Source organism: Gavialis gangeticus, unplaced genomic scaffold, assembly GCF_001723915.1.
Source record: "Gavialis gangeticus isolate Ggan-Ray unplaced genomic scaffold, GavGan_comp1, whole genome shotgun sequence".
In the NCBI taxonomy this organism is placed as follows: Eukaryota; Metazoa; Chordata; order Crocodylia; family Gavialidae; genus Gavialis; species Gavialis gangeticus.
Genome location: NW_017729029.1, coordinates 30942082 through 30969017, shown reverse-complemented (window position 1 = coordinate 30969017; position 26936 = coordinate 30942082). Strand labels below are relative to the sequence as shown.

At 42.6% G+C, this 26936-nt stretch overlaps 1 protein-coding gene across 1 annotated transcript in view; it reads right to left on the bottom strand.

Moving 5' to 3' along the window:
• Positions 1–26936, bottom strand: part of CHM (CHM, Rab escort protein 1) — a 175620-nt gene that overhangs the window by 132783 nt on the left and 15901 nt on the right. The window contains exon 2 of the mRNA XM_019521378.1: positions 11791–11857. Coding sequence (XP_019376923.1) covers positions 11791–11857 — 67 coding nt within the window. The remainder of the gene's footprint in view (positions 1–11790; positions 11858–26936) is intronic.

Sequence of the window (26936 nt, the reverse complement as noted above, 5' to 3'; positions counted from 1 at the left end):
CCTCTCAAGGTGTTCCTTCACGAGGTCAGCATTGATGGAGAGCAGGAGATCTCCCTCACTTGGACCTCCCTGTCTCGCAGTGGGCAGAGGCATCCCATGGGACTGATGAATCATATGTTATCAAATGAACTATTGGGGGTACATAGCACTATTTATAGAGCTGTGCAGAAGTTCTAGAATTACACATACTTTTGGGGATGCCAAAATAACTTTCTTTTAATTTGTTCTGCCTCACTGAATGCACTCCAAGATATATTTACTTTCCCCCTACTTCAAGGTGTCACACTGAATGTCATCTTTACTGAATGTTAAAAATTATTATATGAATTAAAAACTAATGTTTGGGAAGAACAAAGGGGTTTTTACCCTACCAAATAATGCAAAGATAGTTTGCATTGTCCCTTTTTGATTTAACAGTTATCCTCAAAAACCAGAAGTCTTTATCACATATTGTTTCCAAAAATTAGAAAAAATAAAAGTTTAAAAAGAGCGTTCAAGTTCAGTTCTATTATTTAAAAGAGGATGTTTTCCAAAAGAGTTATATGCACTGACAAAGACTTCATTAAGGGTGTCAGTCCCTTTACAGTACCAGAGGGTGATGCTCTACAATATCTTGCTTAGTTAGCACAAGAAAGACAGATGTCTGCTAAACAATGTCTAATTGTTCATGACTAGAAACTGACCTAAAAAAGTCCTTCAGCTCCTGAAGGGAAATGATAAGGAACATAAATAGGACGTTTTCCCTGAAGAGAAGAGAAAATTCACTAATCACTGAATTAAAAAGTTGCACTTAAAAACAGAATCTATAGTTTAAGACTTTATGATTAGACCTGATTCTCTCAGAGGTCCTATGTTAATGTAAATTCTCCTCCAATCTTTCATTTTAAACAGACAAAGCCACTGCAAAGCTGTAACTAATCAGGAAACCCAGAATAACTGTAAAATGGAGCAAATATTTGTTTGCCTCATTGGGCTATTAGGAAAATGAGTATTTGTTAAGGACTTTAACAGAAAACTAGGAAACATTTACAAGATTCTCATTTGGAATCAATACAATCCAATGAGACTCAAACATACTTAATGATTCCCAGATTCCCTCAGAATGAAGCCCACTAAAAAATAACCTGGCACCCTTTCAGTTTTCTATAAAGATCAGTCAAAAATGCCCTCATTTCCAAACGTGGAAATTGGGTTAATTTAGATTCTTTCTGTTGTGAGATATTATCAAAACAAATCCAATATCCATAAATTATATAATCTATCACTTCTGGGAATTAAAAAGAAAAAAATATAGAGAATGACAAGGGAATCTGCTGCTTTAAATACAAGTTTCCTTGAAAGGAATATAATCTGGCTGTCACAACAAGCAAGGGCATCAATCACAGAAAATGTACAAAACATCAGCATAAAACAAAGACAGGCCTTCCAAAATTTAAATCTTGTTGAGCTTTATGTTTCCCTTATGTGGTGCACCTGAAATGTGCACATCTGCAGCAAAAGAAAAAAGTATTATCAATATGCTATCATAAAGGGATGCAACATTCTGTGGGGGAGGAAAAAAATCAGGCTACAATAATATAAAAGCTTTCTCTTAAGTTTGTCATTAGAGCGCCCTTTGAGACATCTTTTTTCTTCTTACTCAAGTGTGGCGATTAGTTTTTTCAAATAAAGTCCTGAACAATATTTAGTCAAGGATATGATTTCTTCAATTACTGCAAAATAAACCATGTTTGTGTTTTCCTCTGAATTAAACTTTTTTCCCCCAAGTTAATGTCACAGCCTTCTAAAGAATTATTTTGTAAAGAAAACAATATGTTTTTTCCAGGTTTTTTAATGACCTGGCTGTTGCCCTGCATTATGTGATGAATCATCATAATCTGTCAATGATTCCTAAATACTCCAGAAATGATGCTGTACAAGTATTGATGGATTTTCTAGCTCTCACAAATACAAGCTAAGTCATAGTTTCATAGTAGGTAGGGTCGGAAGGGACCTGAGCAGATCATCAAGTCCGCCCCCCTGCCATGGCAGGAAAGAGTACTGGTGTCAAACAGCCCCAGCAAGGTGTTCATCTAGCCTCCTCTTAAAGACCCCCAGGGTAGGAGCTAGCACCACTTCGCTTGGAAGTTGGTTCCAGATCCTAGCCGCCCTGACTGTGAAGTAGCGCCTCATGATATCTAGCTTAAATCTACCCTCTGCCAGCTTGTGACCATTATTTCTAGTCACTCCTGGTAGTGCTCAGGGGAACAGGGACTCCCCCCAGTGCCTGCTGGTTCCCCCTGACTAGTTTGTAAACAGCCACTAGATCCCCCCTCAGCCTTCTCTAGTGGAGGCTAAACAGATTTAGGTCCCTTAGCCTCTCCTCATGGGGCCTGCCCTGCTGCCCACTGATCATGCAAGTGGCCCTCCTCTGGACCCACTCCATGTTGTCCACATCCCTCCTGAAGTGTGGTGCCCAGAACTGGACGCAGTACTCCAACTGCGGCCTGACCAGTGTTGCATAGACGGGGAGGATCACCTCCTTGGACCTGCTTGAATTGCATCTGTGGATGCATGGAAAAGTACGGTTGGCCTTCCTGACCGACGTCCCACACTGTCGGCCCATGTTCATTTTGGCATCATAATGATTCCAAGATCCTTTTCTGCCTCTGCACTGACATGAAGGGAGTTCCCCAGCCTGTAGGTCTGCTGCTGGTTCTTCCTCCCCCAGGTGTAGCACCTTGCACTTGTCAGTGTTGAAACCCATCTTGTTCTCATCCGCTCACCCCTGTAACCTGTCTAGGTCCGATTGCAGCCTATTCCACTCTTCTAGTGTGCCCACTTCAGCCCATGTCTTAGTGTCATCTGCGAATTTGAACAGGGTGCTTTTTACCCCCTTGTCCAAGTTGCCGATGAAGATGTTGAACACTGCAGGCCTGAGGACCGAGCCCTGTGGAACCCCACGGCCCACATCCCTCCAGGTCGAAAATGACCCGTCCACTACCACTCTCTGGATGCAGCCCTCCAGCCAGTTAGTGACCCATTTGACTGTGTAGGTGTCGACACCACAGTCCCCTAGCTTTTTAATGAGAATGGGGTGAGAGACAGTGTTGAAGGCCTTCTGAAAGTCCAGAAAGACTATGTCCACTGCTACCCCTGCATCTAAGGATTTGGTGATCTGGTCATAGAAGGCCACCAGGTTGGTCTGACAGGACCTACTTCTAATGAACCCGTGTTGGTTGCCCCTAAGCATAATCTCCCCTACTGGCCCCTCGCGTACATGCGCCAAGATAATTCTCTCAAAAGGCTTACCCAGGATTGAGGTAAGACTAACTGGCCTATAGTTTCCTGGGTCCTCCTTCCTCCCTTTTTTGAAAGTCGTTGGTAAGGATCCTGAAAGAGGAAGCAAATCTAAAAGGGAAAAAACACGTACTAAAACAACTCTGATAGTTAATTTAAGGAGTCATCTCAGAGTAGATAGGCATTTATTACTTTTAAGATTGATCAAAGAACTGAAAATCGAGATCTTCTGCAAATAGTGCTGATGGTATCAATGCCAATAGTCTAATTCTATAACGCACATGGCCTTACAATTCTTAAGGTTTATAATCCAGCCTTTTAGCTGACTACAGAAAAATGGATTAATAATGGAAAAGCCTGGAACAGGTTCAATTATCTAAATCGGTAAGGGCCTAAATTGCTGCAGATAAATTACTGTATTTTCTCATAGAAAATGAAGACCAGAGTATTTTTTTCCTTCTGTAATACATACCTGTCCAAGTGCAGTTTCTTCGAAACTTGTGTTATGTAAAATGTTCATGAAACTCTATTGTTTGCGATTAACTGAGGACCAGGCTTCTGTTCAGATTTTTTCAGTTTGTATCTAAAGCCCTTAAGAGGAACCTAGAATCACTTCTGTGAATGTTGTATGATCCAGATCCTACTTTTCCCCATTTGCTAAATAGTTTAACTACTTTTTCTAGGCTCCTGAACATTCAAAAAATATCCCAGCCTAAAACACTTTTGTTGAGAGTGCAATTATTTCTTGCTGATCAGCTCTTCCTGAGACTCAATCAAAGGTAGCATGTAGCATTTTTATTTGAAGAGATGCATCAAGTTGAGAGAGATGAAACAACTGTGATAGCATGTAATACAAAAGCAGCAGCAGATAAAGCCTTTTGTAGAAGATGTCTGTTAGGAAGACTGGGTTTCTGAATGCCATGTCATAATAGCCATGGTAAAACAAGTCAAAGCTGCTGATGTCTGAAGAGAAGCTGCTGATGCTTCATGATTTCTCCTGAGAGCTGCCTGTATGTGTCTATCCTGCATTTGATCTCTCGGAAAAGAGTCTCCTACCATCAGAATAGCTGTCTTTTGCAAGGGAAGTTACTGCCACATCGATTTTAAGGATCTGGAGACGAAATGACTACAGTTTCAAACCCATAAAATGTAATGCTTTACTTACTGAATTTCTCACATTTATTAGAAAATTTCCACTCTGCCTTAGTTACATGCTCCAAGACATGGTTAAATAGAATGACAGGTTCCTTGGTTCCCAAGAGAAAGATTTTAACCAGAAGTACTCTTTCTATAGTCTTTTGGTTGAAACTACATGACTACATGGCTTTCTTTTCCAAGGTTAAAAGGTACCTACTGAAAATGTTCTGCCCAAGGCTTCTAATCTAGAGTTAAAACAGTTCTTAAACTTGTCTTGGAAGTAATCCAAGGCTTCTTTTGAAGCATTATTTCCCCTCTCTTTTTACACTGTTCATATTGCTTTGAAAGGAATAACCTGAGTCAAATTTTGTGGCAAGCTGTATTATAAATGACAAGCTCCAACCAGACATGAAAAGTAGATAAAGGAAACCGAGGCGTGATGGGAGACAGCAAGTAATTAAACAAGAAGATCGTTAAAGACATAGGTAAGGGATTTGAACTCTATGTACAAAGGTATAGGAAGTCTGTAAGAGTAGAAGGTGGAGGATAGCATTGACATGGCAAAGAAGTACAAAACAGTAGCTGCTGGAAAGAAAAAGAGAGTCATATATGCCAAAAGGAGAAAGTTCTGAGTCAAAGAATGAGGATATGAAGGAGTGTAAGCATCAGGGACAAAGGAAAAGGTAGATTTTAGAGATGTAATAAAAGCCATGTACCGGCACTACATTTCTGCTGCGAGAATTGCAGCTCTTCCAGTAAAAACAAGTGTACAGGCATCCCCTTGTCACCCAAAACCAGCAGAACTGGAAACTAGGCTCTGGGATACTCTCCCCAAACTCAGTTCCCAGCACAACTGGCTTCTGTTTGCCACTCCAGCAGCCCACTTGCATGGTGGGGGATCATTTAAAAGCCAGTGGAAAAGGGAAGTGGGGTTAGGGGATGTTTTCCCCACCACAGGGTCCTGGTCCCACAAGCTTTAAATTCCATGTGCACTGCCCAGCAGCACACATGATAATTTGAACGTCCATGGGTCAGAAACTGGAGGTGAAGAAGTTTTCCCTGGGGCAGAGGCGCAATCCTCCCCACAGTTGCCCAAACCAGGGGTTGGGAAATGGAGTGGAGGCTTTGCCCTGCTGCTCCACTCCCCTCCCAAGCCAGCCTACAGGAAAAGAGCAGAGCATCAAGGAAAGACTCCCTGCCTGTTCTCCAGACCTAGTGAGGAACACTGAGTCTTTCTCCGCCATTTTGCTCCACCCCAGGAATGGAAGAAATGGAGTAGCACTGCTTCCTGTACCTTCCCCAGACCACGATTATCTCGGTGTCAGGAAGGTGCAAGGAACAGGAGAGAGGGGGCAGTTACAGGCTGAACACTTGTACTACTCCCTTGCCCAGAAACATTTCTCGCAGTGGGAAAAAACACCTGTTCATGACAAAAGATTATGTGTGAGTTGAGATGTGAAAAATCAGACAGTTCTCAAGTTCTGGACCTGAGAAAAAGGTATGATATTGTCTAAAGGTTCTGGTAAGAGTGGGAGAGAGAAAAAGAAAAAATGTGTTTTTTCTTGTTTAATTTAAAAAAGATTCAGACATAGTAAGATCCAAGACTGGCCAGAGACAAAAACAACTTAAAAGCAGCCAGAGATACAGTGGGAGCTGGATTTTTAGAAACACTCACCAGTAAAAAATATCTTGCTCCTATTTTCTTAAATCAGTTTTACCTTATTTCACTGTCCCAACAGGGAAGAACCCTCTAACAGTACACTGGGAAGGTACTATCATTGTATGTGCTTGACTGTCTTTTATTTGGGTGGGAATAGAAAAGGATTTAGTATACAGGCTGACAGCTTTCTTTGCTCTGTAAGACAGAGGAAAATAGTAAGTCTTCCTAAGAAATTAAGACACTGCCCATATACCCCAAAATAGTTACTGAAACAAACAAAACTATGAACATTTGATATGAACTTTTCAAAGGCAAAACATGGAATTTTCCATTGCATACCCCTTGATTGGCACCTCCAAAATTATTTTCAGTCCCAGAAGGAAAAAAGCCAGCATCTCCAGAGTGAGGTAAATGGTGCAAGGTAACATTTCTTTTAAAAGCCTTGTAATTTTATATAATATACTTTCTATTAAAGACAAGGGAGGAAGCTACAATTCAAATGTAAACTTCATTCTAGCAACAGTGCTAATTTGAAGAAAAGCTTCCTTTGCATATAAAGAAACTGCAAAACAGAATATAAGCAGGGGTAAAGAAAAATAGGACAGAGCATAACTAGGAGGAAAGTCCTGTATTACTATAGGAGCTACAGTCACTTCACAAAGCAATCAACTTTAGGCTTCACATACTTCCCTTTAGCAACTTCAAGTTTAAAATAAGTGCCGATCTCCACATTTTGAATTGCAAATTACTTTTCTAAATCACTTAACATCTATCCTTGAAATTTCACATGTCAACAGCTCATTAATATCTACAGTAAATGTAGCTCTCTGAAAAGAACCACAGATTTTACATTTATTGAGACAGATAGCTGGCACGCAGAAATAGAGCTCCTTCAATTACAATTTGGCAGAAGCTAACTTTAGTTTAAAATCTGTCTACAGAAATTTATGGCAACACTGCAATGAAGAAACTATTTTGAATAAGATTAGCTGTTGTTGATGGTGATGCTTGGACAGTGTTTATAAATCAGAGGCTTGAACTTAGTATTTTATAATGGCCTGCTTCAGAATTATCTAGCACCATTACCTATGCAGCATATTCTGGTAAATGCAAACAAAGATTAGAGATTAAAAATAACAAGATAATCTGTACAACACAATGAATGCAAGCAATATATACAAGAAAAAACAGTTTTATTTTTAGTTGCACCTATTCAATATTTTATATTGAACTTTTTCTGACGTTTATAGAGAAATGAAGAAATAAAATAATGTAGCTAGCACGTACATATTTCAATAGACTACATTTTTGTTTTAGGGAATGGGAAATTAGCAATCTAATCTATGATCCTAAAAAGGATTTTATAGATCAGATAATCTTTACAAAATGTAAAAATCTAGACGTAATAGAATACAATAGTTTGAACAGAAATGTTTTCAGCAAGCATACTATTTTCTGCTAACAAATTTTCAATTAATAAAATGAGAAGATAATTTGTGAATTTATCTAATGATTTAATTTATAGATTAGTTCACTAAATAAAATAAAAATATGTTTAGAGTTTCAAATCAGTCAGAAACTTGAAAAGTTTAACAGTGGGGCTCTTCTCACTTAAAATACAAAGCCAGCAATAGCCTTCTGGAAGGCGGCATTAAATTGTTTTAGATTTTAAAAAGCAGATGGCTTTTGTAATGTTTGCCTATTGGTTTTTTTATAGTGTAAATATCTCAGGTTTTGCCAAAATATGGATTCTAGATCATATTTTACTGAGAACATACACTAATTAAAGCAGCACAAGAATTTAAAAAGCCTCCACTGAGCATACCTTCCTTTGACCTACTAAGTCTAATCTTGCCCAAGATTTGGAAAAATTACCTCACAGCAGGACGAGGGGAGAAATTAGAAGACTTCGTTTTCATCATAAAAATGAAAGAGGAAGCATGCATGAATATAACCAAACACATTTAAGTGAAATCAGTAACAAACAAAATTAGCACTCCACAGTTCTAGTTGCTCTCTACTTTTGAGAGATAAGACAGTCATCTGGTGGGCTCTCCACCAGCAAAAAAGACACTGAAGCTTCAGATCAAACGTATCAGTACATAGCTATTACTACAGACCATTAATAAACCCCTGATATTAAAACTGGAGAAGCAAGGTGGAAAAAAACTATTTGACCAAAAACAGTCAATGCATAATGCTTTGTGATTCTGAAAAATTTCGCTACCGTAGAATCTAAGTTTAACCAGCCAGAATGTATTAATTCTAGGTCTCAAAAACTGCCTGCTTACTTTAAGTATTTAATATTTTCCCTACTAATATAGCATTTTATTAAATTCAAATGCTGCCAGAAATACTGTAAATGAGGCATCCACATTACCTTTACTGAGATTTCAAGGATTCTGAACCTCCCTTTGCTGTTCAAGTGTGTGTACTATACGGAACGTTTTGTGATGGAATTAAAGCTTCTGAAACCATGTTTTTAATTTAGAGGACAGTTTCTATTCAGTTTAAATTAACTCTCAAGATGTAAAAGACTACAAGATGAAGTAGTTTAAGGACCAACCAGTCCTTGGAGTTTCTGGGGGATTGTCACCATAGAAGGGCCAGGCTAGAACTCAAAATTAGATTCAATCCAATCAGAATAAGGTACGATTCACCCTGCTAACAAGCTTGTTTATAAAACAACCAACCCTCCCACCACTGTACATTACATTCCTCTTTGCCAGTTCAGGAAACTGCAGGTAAGAGGATGGACAACATAACTGCCAAGTTCCAAGTAAAAACATATTACATTTTATGCATCTTATTAATTTAAAATGGTTAATACTTTAATTCAGTATTATTTTGAAAGAGTTTGCAGAACACCTCTGCCATACTAACTAAAGGCAAGGAAAGTAGAGAACAAGGATGTACACGTGACTTGGCTGCTATGTGTCTAGAGCATGGAGGGAGAAAGGCAGATACGCTAACCCAGGTAGTGGACAGGATTTCTAAATGAAAGTTAAACCAAGCAAGTTGGGTGTAAGGTGTTAAAATAATGGGAGCATTTGGTATCAGTATGTTGGCCAATAGGTAGCTATATACCAGGGGTAGGCAATTATTTGGGCTGGAGGGTCACTTAAGGAGTTTTGGTGAGCTGTTGAGGAATGGAGTGGAGAGCAGATCCCACCTAGGCCGATAGCCACAGTCATGAGCCTGAAGAGGGAGGGCTGCATCCTGCACCACTACGCTGCAGCCAGGGCTAGGCCACAAAACATGCACCTCCATGCACTCCTCCACCCCCCGCACTGATCCCCTCCTTCTGCCCGGCTATCTGTTGGTGCTATGCAGTCCTGGCACTGTGGCTGCTGGCAGCTGGGCCCGCACAGGAAGAGGCGCAATGCAGCAAACTGAGTAGCTGTCCCGCTCACCCACTGTGACAAGCCGCTGCCGCCCCTGCATCACACCAGGAAAGTTGGGAGTGGCTGTCCTGGGCAAACCGTACCCCACCCAGCCCCCTCCCCTGCCAGCATGGACTAGCAGCAGTGGCAGCAAGTTCAATGCAGCAAGTAGTCTATGCGGGTTTAATTATCCTGTGAAGGCCCAGTTGGCAGTGGCCACAGTGCCAGGACTGCACAGCTTCAGTGCTAACAGGAAACCAGAAGTGGGGGCTGAAGGAGTCTGTGCACTACAAGGCCTGGCCTGGTCTTGGTTGTGGTAGTGTAGAGCAGCATAGGGCACAGCCCTCCTTCCTCGGGCTCCCAGTGGTTGCTGGTAGGCCAGATAGGATCAACTGGCAGGCAGGATATGGACTGTGAGCTGTATTTTGCCCACCCCTACTATATACTGAGGTATCTAGGGCACTACAATATTCAGCTGGGTATTTTCATTATGTTATTATGCACCTATTATCCATAAGTTGATAATAAGGAACTAGTGGCTGCTGTCCCTCTGGAAAGGGATTGGAAATCTGACTGTGATATAGGAAGTCTTGCTAAGAGGCAGGAGAGGGGAAGGTGTCAGGGTCTGACCAGGCATTCAAGGCATCTCACTAGAAGTTGAGATGTAGGGCATTGGTCCAGGGTCCTTTAGGTTAGTACTGAACCATCCCTTCCTCTCCAACTCCACCACCACCTTATAACCTCACCAGCTTATTACATGTGCGTTGTCAATTCTTGTGAATGATTTTTTTCAGTGGTTTAATTAATTTCCAGCTAGAACTGTATTGTATGACAATCTCAGCATCCATGTTAAAAGATAAAGATTCTATCTGTTGCAGTTACAGAAAAGAGTTTGAAAATGTAAAACCAGTCCACTTAAAAAGCTCTAAATCTGGATATTTGCCATTTAAATATTTCATATTTAAAAATCATCATCTTTAAACCAATTCTGTAAGTTTTTAAAAGACAGTCAGATTTGAATGTTTGCAGTTGGCTTCTCTACCTCTCACTGATAGCTGTTTCCCCATTTCTTGTATCCAGCAGGAGAGAAGCAGATACAACACATCTGAAATAAGTCTTTTAAATACTACAAAAAGAACTGTAGCTTTGCAGCTGGACAGGCTGAACTGCAAAAAAGACCACTGGCCTATCCAAAATGAATGTCCCTCGAAGTGGTTGACATTCAGCAGGTGTTAAGCGACAGGAGTAAAGCAAAAAAATAGACTGGAGCCTGGATACTGATTAAGACAAAATTAAAGACCTGGAGGGATGTGGGCAGTGGGGTCCCCCATGGCTCGGTCCTCAGGCCCATACTGTCCAGCGACTTGGACAAAGGGGTGAAAAGCACCTTGTTCAAATCTGTGGATAACACTAAGATGTGGGGAGAGGTGGGCACGCTAGAAGGGAGGGACAGGCTACAACTAGATCTGGACAGGTTACAGGGGTGAGCGGATGAGAATGGGGTGGGATTCAATACTGACAAGTGCAGGGTACTGCACCTAGGGAGAAAAAACCAGCACCTAGGGAGAAATAATGGCCACAAGCTGTTTGAGAGTACTACTTCACAGTCAGGACGGCTAGGATCCGAAAACAACTTCCAAGGGAAGTGGTCCTCACTCCTACCTTGGGGGTCTTCAAAAGGAGGCTAGATAATCACCTAGCCAGGGTCGTTTGACCCCAGCATTCTTTCCTGCCCATGTCAGGGGGTCGGATTTGATGATCTGCTCAGGTCCCTTCCCACCCTATCAACTATGAGAACAAAAAAATAGTAGATTTGTAAAGGATGTCCACTTAGCCTGATATTCTGCAGACTAATCAATCTGGACAAAATTTTCTAATTAGGCGAGCTAAAGCTAACCACCTAAAAATGTGATCTAGAAGTATTGGAGGTGTTGAGATGAATTCCCATTGAAGTCAATGGCTATAAGTGCATGCTGAGCACCTCTGAAAACCAAATTAAATTAAGTAACTAAGTTAAAACCACCTACGTTAGAAAGTGCTGACATTTTTGCACATGGTACAGGCACTTGAACTTGAGACCAGTAAATGTTTCCCTGCCACCCCCTGCCCCAGGCAGTTAACACACAATTATGGTATAAAAAGATGTTCTTAAAGGACGCTGATTCCTTGCAAACACCCCCAAGAGTTGTGTTTGCAGCAGTCCTTTGACTGCCATCTTTAAGCAAGTTTTAAAATCAATTCTAGACTTTTTGTCAAATTCAGGCTGATGATATTTTTAAATTTCTGCAAACGCTTAAATGCTCAATAATGTATAGCATTGGGATAACTTACAAATCAACATGCAGAACTCTCTGGCCACTTCTCGAACATGCAGCTGCAATGATAGATTCAGGCAAACCTATAAAAATACATATTTTTTTTTTTAGAACAAGAGTTTAAAGCATGTCTTAAGAAATAACTAGCATGTCATTGTCATGTGAGTTAACTAAAATGACTCACAACACATTTTGGACCATTATAATCATCATAATTTCATGATACTAAAAAAGCAAACAAAATGTCAGTATCAGTAAGAGATCCTTCGGTGTTGCCTGCTGAACTTATATTTTCTTGTATAAAACACACCTTTCTTCTCCCAAAACTCAGCCCCACAAAAAGTAGGTGCATACATTAAGCAAGGAAGCTGATTTTCTGCCTGGAATAGAAGTACTCTGGGTTTTTTTCATAGATTCATAGACATTAGGGCTGAAAGGGACCTCGGAAGATCATCGAGTCCAGCCCCCTGCCCCAGGGGCAGGAAGTCAGCTGGGGTCATAGGATCCTAGCAAGATAAACATCCAAATTTCTCTTGAAGGCATTCAATGTGGGTGCTTGAACCACCTCCGATGGCAGGCTGTTCCAGACCTTGGGGGCTCAGACAGTAAAGAAATTCTTCCTTATGTCCAGCCTGAAACAGTTTTGCAGGAGTTTATAATCGTTTGACCTTGTCATCCCTTGGGGCACTCCGGTGAACAAGTATTAATATTCAAGTAGCTCAGGGAGTCAGCTGATTTAATGACCCGCTGATCTGCACTCTGCAGCAGTTAACAATGGTCTTGATTATTCCACTAACATTTCTTAGGGCAATTTTTCCTGTCTGCTAGCTGCTCCTGGTCTTTTTACACATATTTCATAGGCATGGAACTATTTTTAGCTCTTTTCAAAATCATAGATCCATCCATAAAAACCAGTCTTCAACAGCTAGAGTTTCAGCTTTAGTTAAGTAGGAAAAGAGGGTAAGTCACCTGAAAATTAGGCCTCTGTCTGTGATCTATACAGATAAAAATCTGGAAAAATCATTTTTTCTTCATTCTGGCTTTCAACAACAGGGTTCGTAGTGTACTCTGTATGTTAACAAATATGGTGGTAATAACGACACATAAATAATAATAATAATTTTTAAAAAGTGTTATTGGTGATACATTTGCACCAATTTCTCCCCTAAATGGTTTGATATCATATATCTATTCAGCACTTGCACAACACTGCGTAAAGCTTAATGTGATATACAGAAATTGCACTCTCAGCAACACAAACCCCCAAGTCATCTCAAAACTCAGATATTTTTACTTCAGATGAGGGATCGAACTAGAAAAGAGGTAGTGGCAATCTTCCACCAATTACCCTGTCCATATGAGGTCACACTCATTGACTACATTCAAAATAAGTCATGCACATTCTCTAGCTTCTGCTCCCACTCACTGAGCACACATTGAGGATCCTTTGGGCAGCTGAATTAGCTTCAGCTTAAATGGGGCAAACCTTGCAGAAATAATGTCTCAGGTTCTACAAAACACAGGAAGATTTAACCACAGCAGTTAACCTAAAAAATAATCTCAGCCATAATAGCTACAGATTATTATAGCACTAGAACACAACCACATACTTGCTTCACTTTAAGCAGTCAAGAACATTTGAGTTTAACATGGACCCAGTACGCTTTGTAAGACCCATCACAGGAACAACAGTCAAAATGTTATTAGGAGTTGCCTCAACTACATGCTCAACTAGTGATGAAGACTGAAAAGAACCCTAGGTCCTATATGATCAGTTTTCTCTTGTAATATTGCCAAATAAGGATTCTGGAATCTTTACAATCTGATTATTTGTTACACATGTATACTATAGCATGTCAAGGATACAAGGTAATTATTTTCTAACTTACAAAATATAAGTCTTTACCCAGTTGATGGCCAGGGCTTCTGAATATTATTTAGCACTTGTGTAGACAGAAACTCATTAGTTGATAAATTTAATCTAGTTGTGGTTAACAGTAAGATCCCAGTGTAAATGCCAACCAAGAATCCTTAGTCGCTCTTTATTTAGGCAAACTTCCATTGAAGTAAAGGCCCAAATCAATGGATTAGGTCCTAAAGAATGTGAACTAAATTGCTCTCACCCTCAGCCAGCTTGTGTTGTCTAGGGAAGTTAATTAAAAGCTCCACCTTGTCATCTCAAAACAAACAATCATTGAACTTTGCTTCATAAATTACAGAAATCATATTCCTCTACTGTCAATTTTGTAATGAAGTTTTTTTACTACAGTGTTTAGCTAATGTAAAAGAAAGTTCCTCCTTTCTCTTTTTAAATAGCTTCATTTTCCTAAGACATTCCCTACAACATAGGCTTAAATCTTTCTTAACTACTTCACAGAGTGTCTGTACAGAGTGTGTCAACATTTCATTTCAATATATACTTTATATTAGGGGGTGCACCAATAGAGATTTTTGGGGGCTGATACTGATATCCAATATTTAAGGAGGCATATCAGCCAATACCGAGCCGATTACCGATACAGCTGCCTCCAGCTGGTAAGTCCAGTGTAGTGGAAGGGGAGGGGGGAGGGAAAGAGTGTCAGGGGGGCCAGATCAACACCCCCTGCAGTGAGGGAGGGAGAGGGCAGGGGCAGGCACTGACCAGGCAGGACGGGGGGAGCCAGAGCTGCAACTCATGAGATGGAGAAAGGCAGCTCCTGCTGCTGCTTGCACCCCAAGAAGGCACAGTGGGAGGGGCGTGTGCCCCCTGGATTTGTGTGGGGCAGGGCAGGGCAGGCTGCACAGGGCTCTTCTCGGTGGGGGCTGGGCTCAGAACTGGCACTGGCAGTGCTGGGAGGATGCTGCAACCACCCCTAATTTTGTCACTGCTGCACTCCCAGCGCTGCCACCACCAGTTGCTTGGCACAGCCCCGGCTCTTCCCAGCACATGGGTGGAGGCGGGGCATTGAACTGGGGTTGCACCAGGCAGCTGGTGGCAGTGGCGCTGGGAGCAGAGTGGCAGCAAAATCCGGGGTGGCTGCAGCATCTTCCCAGCACTGCCAGTGCCCACTCCCAGCCCAGACCCTGCCGAGAAGAACCCCACGCAGCCCCAGCTGCAGCCCGCCCTAACCCACACAGATCTGGGGGGCCCATGCCCCCTCCCATGCCCTACCAGGGTGCAAGCGACAGCAGGAGCCGCCCCCCCTCCATGAGCCACAGCTCCACCCCCCCAGAAGCAGTACCCCCTGCCTCTACCCCCTCCCTACTGCATGGGGCGTTGATCTGCTCCACCCACACCCCTTCCCTCCCCTTCCACCACACCAGACTTACTAGCTGGAGGCAGCTCTCCACGCTGCTGAGCTGTGTTCCTCGCTGCCTGAGTGCTGCGCTGCAGCTGTATGCAAAATGGGCATGTATTGGCCAAAGTACTGACCTCACCAGGCTGATATCTGATAGTCAATTTTCTTTATACCAGTACCGATTTGATATCGGACCAATGTATCAATGCACCTCTACTTTATATACATGTTTATGTCAGTTGTGCATATAGTCGCATATGAATCTGACAACAATAAACAAAGAAATGAAAATGTTCACATAGGTTTCTCACCCTCGTATCTAGTTCAGAGGCTAAGAACAGATGTTGCATAAGTATGATGACAAGTTGTGCCTGTGTTTACCCTAGAACAGAAATGTCCTGAGATTGACCTGTACATACATGTACGCACTACCAACCAGGGTTTGATGAGCAGCTGAATGCATATAGCTCCCAAGTATAGCAGGATCTCTAGCATTAGTTCTGCCATTAGCTCCAGCATTAGGTCTACTGAAGAGCTTTCCCCTGCAGCTCCCAGGGACAGACTGACTGACTGGGCTCAGGCACTGGCTTTATGTACCTTGAGTCCAGCACTATCCAGTCATGTGACACTGCAGACAGTCACAGGTGTTCCCTTTCTGTGCCTGATGACCAGTCTATTTTCTCTTTTAGGGCTTGGTTCACCTGTCATTTGCAGATGACACAAAGCTGTGGGGAGCAACAGATACGATGGAGGGCAGGGCTAGGATTCGAAGTGACCTAGACAAATTGGAGGATTGGGCCAAAAGAAATCTCATGAGGTTCAACAAGAACAAATGTCAAGTCAGTCCTGCACTTAGGACAGAACAATCCCATGCACCAGTACAGGCTGGGGGCTGACTGGCTGGGCAGCAGCTCTGCAGAACAGGATGTGGGAGTTACAGTGGACAGTAAGCTGAATGAGCCAACAGCGTGCCCTTGTTGCAAAGAAGGCTAACAGCATACTGGACTGAATTGGTAGGTGTGTTGCCAGCAGGTCAAGGGATGTGATTATTCCCCTCTATTCAGCACTGGTGAGGCCACATCTGGAGTACTGTGTCCAGTTTGGGGCCAGAAAAGATGTGGACAAACTGGAGGTTTGCAGATGACGGAACAAGAAGCAACCGTCACAAGTTGCAGCAAGGGAAGTTTAGGTTAGGTATTAGGAAGAATTTTCTCACTAGGAGGGTAATAAAGCACTGGAACATGTTACCAGAGGCTATGGAATCTCCATCCTTGGAGGTTTTCAAGACATAGCTAGACAAAGCTTTAGCTGGGATGATCATGCTTGGAGCAGGAGGTTGGACTAGATGATTCTATCTGACTGCAGCTTCGGGCTTCTGAGCTGCCTATAGAACTGCCATTTGCAGCTTACTGCTCTGTGACTGTCTCTTTGGGAAGGTTACTCCCCACCCAGGGCAGCCACTAACCCACGTGGCTATAGGTCTGCCTGCTAGTTGGCATCTGGTTTACAAGCAGTTAATTTGTGTATTAACTACCACCCTGTCCAGCCCAGGGACAGCTCAGTTTTCTATTACAGTTCATCCTGGGACAAAATGGTTTCTCGAGGGACGAATGCAATGTCTGTTTGTAGCCAGACACTAGCAGTAAAGGGGCCAATCTTTTCCTCCAACTATTACTGTACACTAATCGTGACTGATGACAAGGACACAACACAGCTATGTGTTTTGCTTCAAGAGCAAATATCAAACAAACAATCAGAACCTATTTGCAGGGAAGAGTGAGTAGTCATATACAGACTACAGTAACTCAAAAATCAAGCTGTAAGGGAGACAAAAATTAATCTGTTTCATATTTACTCAGTTAAAATGTAGGTATTCATTGCTTAGATTTTTTTAAATATTCTCGTGATGGAATGGGTGGATATTGGTCAAACAGTGTTAACCAAAGTGGACACAAAGAGGAAAAAAAAGATAAGAGCTCTTAAAAGTCTGAAATAGCACCAATAGGTTATAGTTTCATAGTTTCTAGGGTCAGAAGGGACCTGAGAAGATCATCTAGTCCGACCCCCTGCCATGGCAGGAATTTTTTTTACAGTTATTTACATTATTACAATTATTATTTACAGTAGCCTAAAAATATCTGTATGTAACTCTTAAATTCTCTTCTCTTCATCCAGGAAAGAGACTTTTAGACACCCAGAATTGTACTGCACACCTGGTGCCGCCTTTCTTGTTGATATAAGCCACTGAGAAAGTGTTCATCATTATTAAAACAGCATGCCTGATCAGGACCAGAACCGTAGTAATGAGTATAACTAATTGTTCAGTACTTGATCCAGTTGATACTGTGTTGGAGGTCTGTTTTCCATTAACCTTGGATGTTGAAAGCTGACATTAAATTTATCCCCAACCTGTGTTTCTGACAAACTGTAGCCCTCCAAGTACACAATGGCAACAGGGCAAGGGATTATAGAATAACAAGTCCCATGAGCTCAAACCTATGGAGAGGCCCTATGTCCTCTAGCTTATTGGTACAAGAGACATTATTCAAATCACAAAGAGTGTGCAGTCTGACAGATATAACTGGAAGACAAGTGATGCTATGCCTTGTGGCCCCCAGCTTCTAAATCTTTTCCAAGAAATCAGTCTCTACAGAACTTTATTACTCTTGGAGGACAAGTATCATAAGCAGGACTACAAAGCATCATTTTGCTATAGGTGATGGTGACAATCCTAATTATTTCAAAATAAAATCTGGACGGTGCAATCCTTGCTCTGATGGCCTTGAGCAGAGGATACTCTGAAAAACAGATTGTTTTAAAATGGATTTACAAAGCAGCCATTCTACCAAAGAAATTACTGCTAGCTAATATTTTGGAAAGCAACATTAGGCAAATAGACCAAAAAGTGAAGCAGCATGCAAGAAATATCTGTTGCATGTGGAGCTAAAAATATTTCCTATCCAAGGTTTATATAATATTACATAAACAGATATTCTTTGGATTATCAAAAGAAAAAAAATCGTTTTTGAAAATTGCTATGATAAAATTTTTCATTTCCACCCTGAACTCTGGCTCCTAGAAGAAGCCTCTTCAGAACTCCAGGTAGAGTTCTGTCTTTGGCATGCTTTGCTACAAGAAACAGAGCAGAGTCAAGCCCTTACACCCTCTTGTTCCTTGGGAGATCAATTACTGCAGTTTGAAAGTGATATACTGCAGTGTTCATACTTTGGGAATTCAAATAGTTGAAGAATGTGATGTCAATAACCTTGATTTTGGCATGTCATCTTAGTCAAATGAATGAGCAGGCTAGACCTGCTAAGTCTGCTTAAGATTTGTTTTTCTGATGAAACACAGATCCAACACTGAAATTTCATGCCACTTTGTCCCCTATCAGAGGAACCATATCAGAGTTTGTCTGTAACCATGCTTACTTGAAGGATGGAGATGGGGTCCCTACAAATTCCCTGTTTTTCACACCACTAAACGTGTGATCAGCAGGGATCCAGGTTTTCTGTTTCCCACAGAAAAACAGAGGAAGATACAGACTTCCCCTTTTGTCAGAGGAAAATGTGGGTTTTTCATTTTAGTGGAGAAACCCATGTATTTTGCAGTTTTGCAAAGAGCTCTCTGCAGGCTGGCAGAGGTCTAACCTGCAGGGAGCTGGGAGGGAGTGGAAGGAGGGCAGTCAGACAGGGGGCGGATGTATATGCCAGGCAGCCTAGAGAGCGGCTCTTACAGGTAAGTGAGGTAGGCAAGATTGAAGTCCCCATAAGAAGTGAGGGAGGGAGTTAGGCAGGGTGGGGGTGGAGCTGGGGCTGCTGCCAGCCAGGCAGTGTGTGGGGCTTAGGGCCCCAGTGGTGAGCAGGATGGGGCTCCAGGCAGTTTGTCTGGGGGGGGCAGGGTCGTCTCTCTGCCGCTGCGTGCACTCCTGGGCGGGGAAAGGGGGACCTATGCCCCCCAGATCTGTGTGGGGTTGGGGGGCGGGCTGCCCACCCCCAGGGCCTCCACAGCCCAGTGGGTGTGACCCGGCACTGCAGGACACAACAGGGCCACAAAGGAAAGCTGCTGGCCGGCTGTGAGCTCTGTAATGCCCTGGCAATGCATCCCCTGCACACGCGGCAGCAGTGAGGGGCACAACTCCGCGCCACCACCCCCACTACTGCCCCTTGTGCAGGGGCCACATCACCATGGCAGCACAGAGCTTGCAGCAGCAAGCAGCTTTCCTGTGCAGCCCTGCTATACCCTGAAGTACTGGGTTGCACTTGTCCGGCTGCACCAGCCCCGGGGGAGGGCAGCAGGGTGGGAGCCTGAGCCCACAGCAGGCAGCCTGTACCCCCGTGCACGCAGATCTGGGGGAGCACAGGTTTCCCATCCCCCCAGAGTGTGTGCAGCGGTGGAAAGCCTGTCCCACTCCCCGCCAAGCCCACAACAGGCAGCAGGGAGGGAGCGAGGCTCCACTCCACTGCAGCAGCCACTGCCTTCTGTCAGGGACAGGAGGCTGTGGACCCAGGTCCCTGGCCCCATAGCCCTGGCAGCTGGGGCCCCCGTCCAGCATGACTGGGAGAGGCAGGGGCCTATGAGTGGGGGTTGGGGGGCACCAGCAGGGCAGGGGGGTTTGTGAGGGGGACGAGGAACATCAGCAGGGCCAGGGGGCTATGGGGAGGGGTAAGGGACACCAGCAGGGCAAGGGGACTGTGGGGGGTAGTGAGACGCCTTTCATTTTAATAATGGATTTTGGATTTTAATCAGAGAATTTGCAGTTTTCTTCAGGGAAAACCAGGATCCCTGGTGATCAGGTCAAAACAACATCAAGACCATAGTATACTCTAGCTTTTCCTTTATGCCAGAGCTATACGATTTCTAAGCTGCTGGGGACCACACATCCCACAGGCCTCACCAGTGGGAGTAAAAGGCCACATTGGTGGGGGCCACAGGCTGCACACAATACAACCCCCCCTGCAACCTCTCACCATGCACCCAGGCTGCCCTGGCCTCAGTTTCAGCTTCCTGCCACCCCACCCCAAGGGCAGGCACAAAAAGCAGAAGTCAGAGAAGGGAGGGGGATCCTAGAAACTCTGGCTGCTGTGGCAGCTGGAGTAAGCTGGGTGGGGAGGGGGCAGCAACCAGACAGGAGCCCAGGAGTCGCAACTTAACCCCTTATGCACTACATGTGACCCACTCCTACCTGGACAGCCCTGCTTTATGCTAATAGTCTCCCCCAGGACTGGGGCTATTTTGTTTTCCTTGTTTGTATGTGCAACCATGGAAACCTTTAAGCAAAGTATTAACTCATGAAGAAGCATGCTCCCCAAGATTTTTACAGTAACCAGTTCCTTCTTTCCATAGTTTTAGGGAGAGCTGCAGTTGGTCACAGTGGTATATATAAATCACTGCTCTTTTCTTACATCTCAGGCAATTTGGGATACATGAAGGGACTTTGCCCCCCAGCAGCTACTGCTAGGAAAATCTCTCAAAAACAATTCTGAATCCAGAGAATTTTCTAACCTCAATCGGCACTGCAAGAGGCACCTGTTCAGACAAACTACACAGGAGGTTGACGCAGCATCGTCGGAACAGGAAATTTCTAGTGAAAGAGGCCGAGTACAAGCTTAGAATCTAATAAATCAAGAATAAGAATAATACAGGTTTTGGTTCCTTTTTCTTCTCTTCTTCTTCTAAGCAGCAAATCCAGTCACAATCTTTCTGCAGCTGCAGGAGGCAAATTAATCTCAATGTGTGTTTAGGGGTGTGACAACTCTCAGCCAACCCAGACCCATAAAAACGAGCTGCGAATAGGGTCACACACATTTTATTGGATTTGTAGATTCTCTTACAAAAGAGATTTAGCTTTAATTGCAATTTCACTAAAAATAGTATGATTCATAAGTAAAAATACGGGAAAAAATGGACATAATCTAAACAGCTCCCTCAAAAATATAGACTACATGGGCCCCTCATCAAGGTGCCAGTTCCAATTCTAGTTCGTTACACAGGAAGAAATGAAAATGAGATGCCTCTTCATATTTCAAGCTCTCCTGTCTTGTTCTCAGTGCTGTCCAGTCAAATATCTGCAGTTTTTTTTTTTTTGTTTTTTTTTAAAGGAAGAAACTTTCTGAAGCAAAAATGATACAATTTGCCTAATTTAAGTTTATGCTTGGGCTTCCATATGTTACATTTATTTTGATTAGTTGCCATATATTACATAATATTACAGATACATATTGCTCTTTACAGTAATTAAAATCAACAATTTCCAAGCCCCAAGCAAGCTTACATAATAAATACAACTCTATAAGTGCTGAAGTGTATTTCTCAAAACAAATTGGATTTTTCAATTGTGTAACTGATATATGTTTGTACCAAACTATATAAGACTTTTGTAGCAAGAGGTTTAAATGTTTAATTTATTCCACTATATCTATTAAATAAATCACTAGTGGCCCCTTCGTTATATAAAGGATTGAAGGGAAATATATTCCCAGCGAAGAAATGTTAAGACCAGGACACTCCACACTGCAATCTTCTGGTTACACAAGTAACCTACTGCAATAAATTTTGCTAGTATGTTAACTTCTGACATCGTAGCAGCTAATTTCTGGGGTAGCTCACTGGACAAGTCTAGTAGCCTGAAAGAAGTGACACTCCTCAAATCAGTAACTAGTTCCAAAAAGTCTAGGAAGTTTTATTAATGGAAAAATTGTACCAAGTCAATATTCTACAGGGAAGAAGGAAAAAAGATACTTATTTAGAAATTTGGTGGAGATCCTTGGAATTTAATGCTTCCAAACCATAAAGTTGAGAAACTTATTTGAATACTGAGCAAAGTGCAAGTTCTATGAGCTAACAGTAAATAAAGATCACACTTGGAATAAATCTGAAATCTAAAAGCAGAGCTAAGTAGAAGATAGTCAGATAAGTATTATACAGCATTCTGAAGGGAAAGAGGGGGCAAATTATTAAGAAGGTTACATACAGCGATGAAAAAATACAAAAGCTTAATGACTGAAACATAAAGGACCTGTCAGAGACTGAAAGAAACACAAGGCTCTTCTGCATGGATGATGACTTGGGTTAAGGCAGCACTGTTGATGGAAAATAAATACTTGTCTTGATGTATATTTTAGAGAAGTGGATATATCTGCAGACATTTCATAGATTTCATAGACATTAGGGCTGGAAGGGACCTCAGAAGATCATTGAGTCCAGCCCCCCGCCCAAAGGGCAGGAAGTCAGCTGGGGTCATAGGATCCCAGCAAGATAAGCATCCAATTTGTTCTTGAAGGTGTTCAATGTAGGTGCTTGAACCACCTCCGATGGCAGGCTGTTCTATACATTTTTATTTGCCAGGTTGGATTAATTAATATATAAGGGTGGGGGATGTTTTTGGTTTGTTTGTTATTTTTAAAAAGCCCCTCACAAAACTTTAATTCGTGGTTGAAATAACCTGACAGGGTAACTTAAATACTACTTTGCACTTTTGTGCTCGGTGTAGAAAAAAATCAATTTTAAAACTGGTAGCAAAGAGTGCAACCATATACATTCATCATTTTTCACCAAAAAAAAGCAGCAGAAATTAATGAAATCACAAACCTAACACAATAACATTTGTAAGGCAGCATCACAGCTGCCCAACAAGCTTCTTTATATTTGATAGAATTATCACATAAGCATTTGTCTACTTTATTGTTCATTTAGAAAGTTTTTCTGAACTGTAAAGCACAGGGGTGGGCAAAATGGCAGATCCAGCCAACGCTGGTCAATGGAGACCCTGGCCCAATGCTGTCAAAGCCCCACCACTACTAGGGTTTCCACAGAAACCAGCCAGAGCCACATGAGCAGGGCTGCTGGGATATGAAGTCCACTGTGAGCCCAATCTGATCCAGGGGCAAAACTAACTGTAATTAAACATTAAAAAAATAAATAAAATAAAAATAATTCTTTCCCATATGGTTTATAGCTAGATAAACAAACTACCCCTTTTAACAAGATCACCTTTAAAAAATAACTAACAACTTATAAATATTCCTAAGGTCTCTTCTCAGTGCATCTTTAGATCTTCTGACTGTACCAAAAATTGTTCTTTCAGTTCACAGTATTTTTTAGTGAAATACCTCACAAGAGTAGTTTCAAAGAAATAAGGGAGAAAAAAATTAAATGTATGCATACACACATTTTAATACATTAAATATTAATATATTAAATCATTTGACATTAAATAGACAAATCATGATGAATAAATCAATCATAGATGAAACAACTTTTGAGTTGTGTTATTACCCATACAAAACACATATGTAAGCTGTTTGAGACTCAGTTGGCTTGAAGAAAACTTCATCAAGGTAAGACAAATAAAAACAGCCAGTTTTCCAGCTATTGGCAAAAACAGATTACCTTTGATTTAAACACAATTCTGGTTGAAAGAAGTCAGATACTTATTTTTCACACGCAGTTAAATCATCTAGTTATGTTCACTTTACACAAGGAAGCCAAGTTCCAAACAAAAGTTAAGGATGCCTGTTAATAAGATTCTCCGATGTCACTAATTCTGTATCACATCTACTCAGAACAAAAGCAAATGAAGGGGATTAAAAAAAAATAAGAAAGCAATCCCAATTCTCTTCCAAGTAGTTACAGTTATGAGATTTATCCTTCAAACATCAGGGAGCCGATTAGGACAAAAAGTATGAGTTAGCAGTTAGCAACTGCTGAAAAGTGGCAGCTGCCATGGACAGCCCTGCACCCTACAGGGCTGGAAGGGGCAAGAACTATCCTTGCTACTTCCAGTCCCCACCCCACAGTGCAGGTTGAGGTAACTCCTGTGCAGGGCAGGGAGCAGTACAGTTCTACTCCCTGAGATACTAGTGATGGGTTAAACAAGAGGGAAACTCATTCTGACCTCTGCACAGACCAGGGTCATATAATCATAGAAAATTAGGGTTGGAAGGGACCTCGGGACACCATAACCCAACCCCCTGCTCAAAGAAGGACCATCCTCAGTTAGCTCATTACAGTCAGGGCTTTGTCAAATTTGGCCTTAAAAACCTCTAAGGATGAAGAATCCACTACCTTTCTCTAGGTGGATTGTTCCAGTGCTTCCCCACCCTCCTAGTGAGAAAGTTTTTTCCTAATATCTAACCTAAACTTTCCTTGCTTCAACTTCTGCTACCTGCCACCACTGAGAACAGTCCAGCTCTATCCCCTTTGGAACCACCCTTCAGGTAGTTAAAGGCTGCTATTAAATCCACTCTCAGGCTTCTCTTCTGCAGACTAAATAAGCCCAGTGCCTTCAGACTCCTCAGAAGTCATGTGCCCCAGCACCCAAACCATATTCATTGCTCTCTGATGGACTCTACCTAACTTGATCACATGCTTTCTATAGTGGGGGGACCCGAAAACTAGACACAGTACTCTAGATGTGGCCTCACCAATAAGAATAGAGTGGAATAATCACTTTCCTCAATCTGCTGGCAAGGCTCCAACTAATGCAGCCCAGAATGCTGTTGGCCTTCTTGCAACAAAGGCACACAACTTATTGTCCACAGCAACCACCAGGTCCTTTTCAGCTTATTGTCCACAGCAACCACCAGGTTATTGTCCACAGCAACTACCAGGACCTTTTCTGCAGAGCAACTGCTTAGCCAGTCAATTCCCAGGCTGTAGATTTTTCTGTCCTAAGTGCAGGACTTTGCACTTGTGCTTGCTGAATCTCATGAGATTTCTTTTGACCCAATCCTCCAATTTGTCTAGGTCACTAGCCCTACAATCCTAGCCCTACCCTCCAGTGCACCTACTACACCCCCCCACTTTGGAGTCATCCATGAACTTGCAAAGGGTGCAATCCATCTCATCTTCCAGATTGCTAATGAAGATATTGAACAAAACCAGCCCCACGACCAACCCCTGGGCCGCTTCACTTGATACCGGCTGCCAGCTAGAGATTGAGCCATTGACTACTACCCATTGAGACCAACAATCCAGCCAGTTCATCCAAACCATACTTCCTCAGCTTGCTTGCAAGAATGCTGTGGGAGTCTATATCAAAAGCCTTGCTAAAGCCGAGGTATATTATATCCACTGCTTTTCACAGAGCCAGTTATCTCATCATAAAAAGCAACCAGGTTGGTAAGGCATAACTTGCCCTTGGTGAATCCATGCTGACTGTTCCTAATCAACTTCTCAAAGGGCATAAATATGGATTGAGGACCTGGCTCCATGATTTTTCCAGAGACTGAGGTGAGGCTGACCCTGAGGTGAGGCTGATGGTCACTCTGCAGCCGTGCATGGAGTGGCAGGGAGATCTGCCCATGGCTGGAACAATCCAGGAATTGCAAGACAAGTCTAGCTATGGGAGAACGCCCCTAATCCCATCCCATAAATCAGCTGATTGGCAGGATGAGCCATTCCCCCACAACTTGAGCATGGAGCTGTAGGAGAATGCCTCCATACTCAGTGCACAGACCCAAGGTAACACAGATCTGTTCAGCAGCAACACGGTTCCTTCAGGGCCCCAAAAGCTACCCTTGCATGGCTAACAGGGAGCCAGTACTCTCCTGGAGAATGGAGGATTATAGGATACACTACTGGGAAAAATATACAGCCTTTCAGGCTAGTGTGCAAGAAAAGAGATGTTCCTCATTTAAAAATGCCCTCATTTTTTCATGAAAGAGCCAGTTCTCTTTCATGAAAATGAACAGATCTACGTGCTCTGTTTGTGCTAGGAGAAAGGCTTTTCTCCCAGCACAAATATAATACCTATCCACAGCACGTGTCTGGTGCTGCCAACTCCATTACTGAGGTTTCTGCTCAGGACACTTTCAGGAGCACATCCAATGCACCAATGACTTGAAAACAGACAAGTCCTTGGTATTCTGTTCTTTTCCAACTTTTGAGGCCATCCTCTTCTTAATGGTCTCAACTTTTCTACTCAAAATCTAGACAAACATGTCTTTCAAATTAGACTAATTCAGACTGAGGTTTCCAAATACCCTTCCATAATTTGTTTCAGAGTGCTTAAAATAGATTTTAAACAAAAGGCAGATCAGCGCAATTAAAATAATGACAGATTCTCCATTATCCTGGATAAATATCTAATACAAGAGCTTGAGAGAAGAAGGTTCCCCAAGAGGATAACTAAACTATTCAAAGTACTAAGAGAACTTTGTTTAGTTATCTTAAAATCTTCAATGAATTGGGATGTTGTGGGACTGCACACAAGGCTATAATAATCCCAAACCCTCTACTGTGCCACCACTTCAGCCTTGTTAGAACCAGAATTTTTAGTGAGAAAACATGAACAGGAGAACCAAAATGGAAAGCCATCGGCTCAAGTTCTCCACAGTAGTCCCATTGTGGGAAAGGCTTTGGGATGTAACATCAAAGCAAGGAACAATCAGTGGCAACAGTTATTTATACGACAGAGGGTATCTGAAAAGCACAGAGTGACCCATCAATATCATAGTTTCATAGTTTCTAGGGTCGGAAGGGACCTGAGCAGATCATCTTGTCTGACCCCCTGCCATGGCAGGAAGAGCACTGGGGTCAAATGACCCCAGTAAGGTGGTCATCCAACCTCCTCTTAAAAACCCCCAGGGTGGGAGCCTGCACCACCTCACTTGGAAGCTGGTTCCAGACTCTAGCCGCCCTGACCGTGAAGTAGCATCTCCTAATATCCAACTTAAACCTTCCCTCCGCCAGCTTGTGACCATTGTTCCTGGTCACTCCTTGCGGCGCTCGGGGGAACAGGGACTCCCCCAGCGCCTGCTGATCCCCCCTAACCAGTTTATAACAGGCCACAAGATCCCCCCTCAGCCTTCTCTTTTGAAGGCTGAACAGGTTCAGGTCCCGCAACCTTTCCTCATAGGACCTACCCTGCTGTCCCTTGATC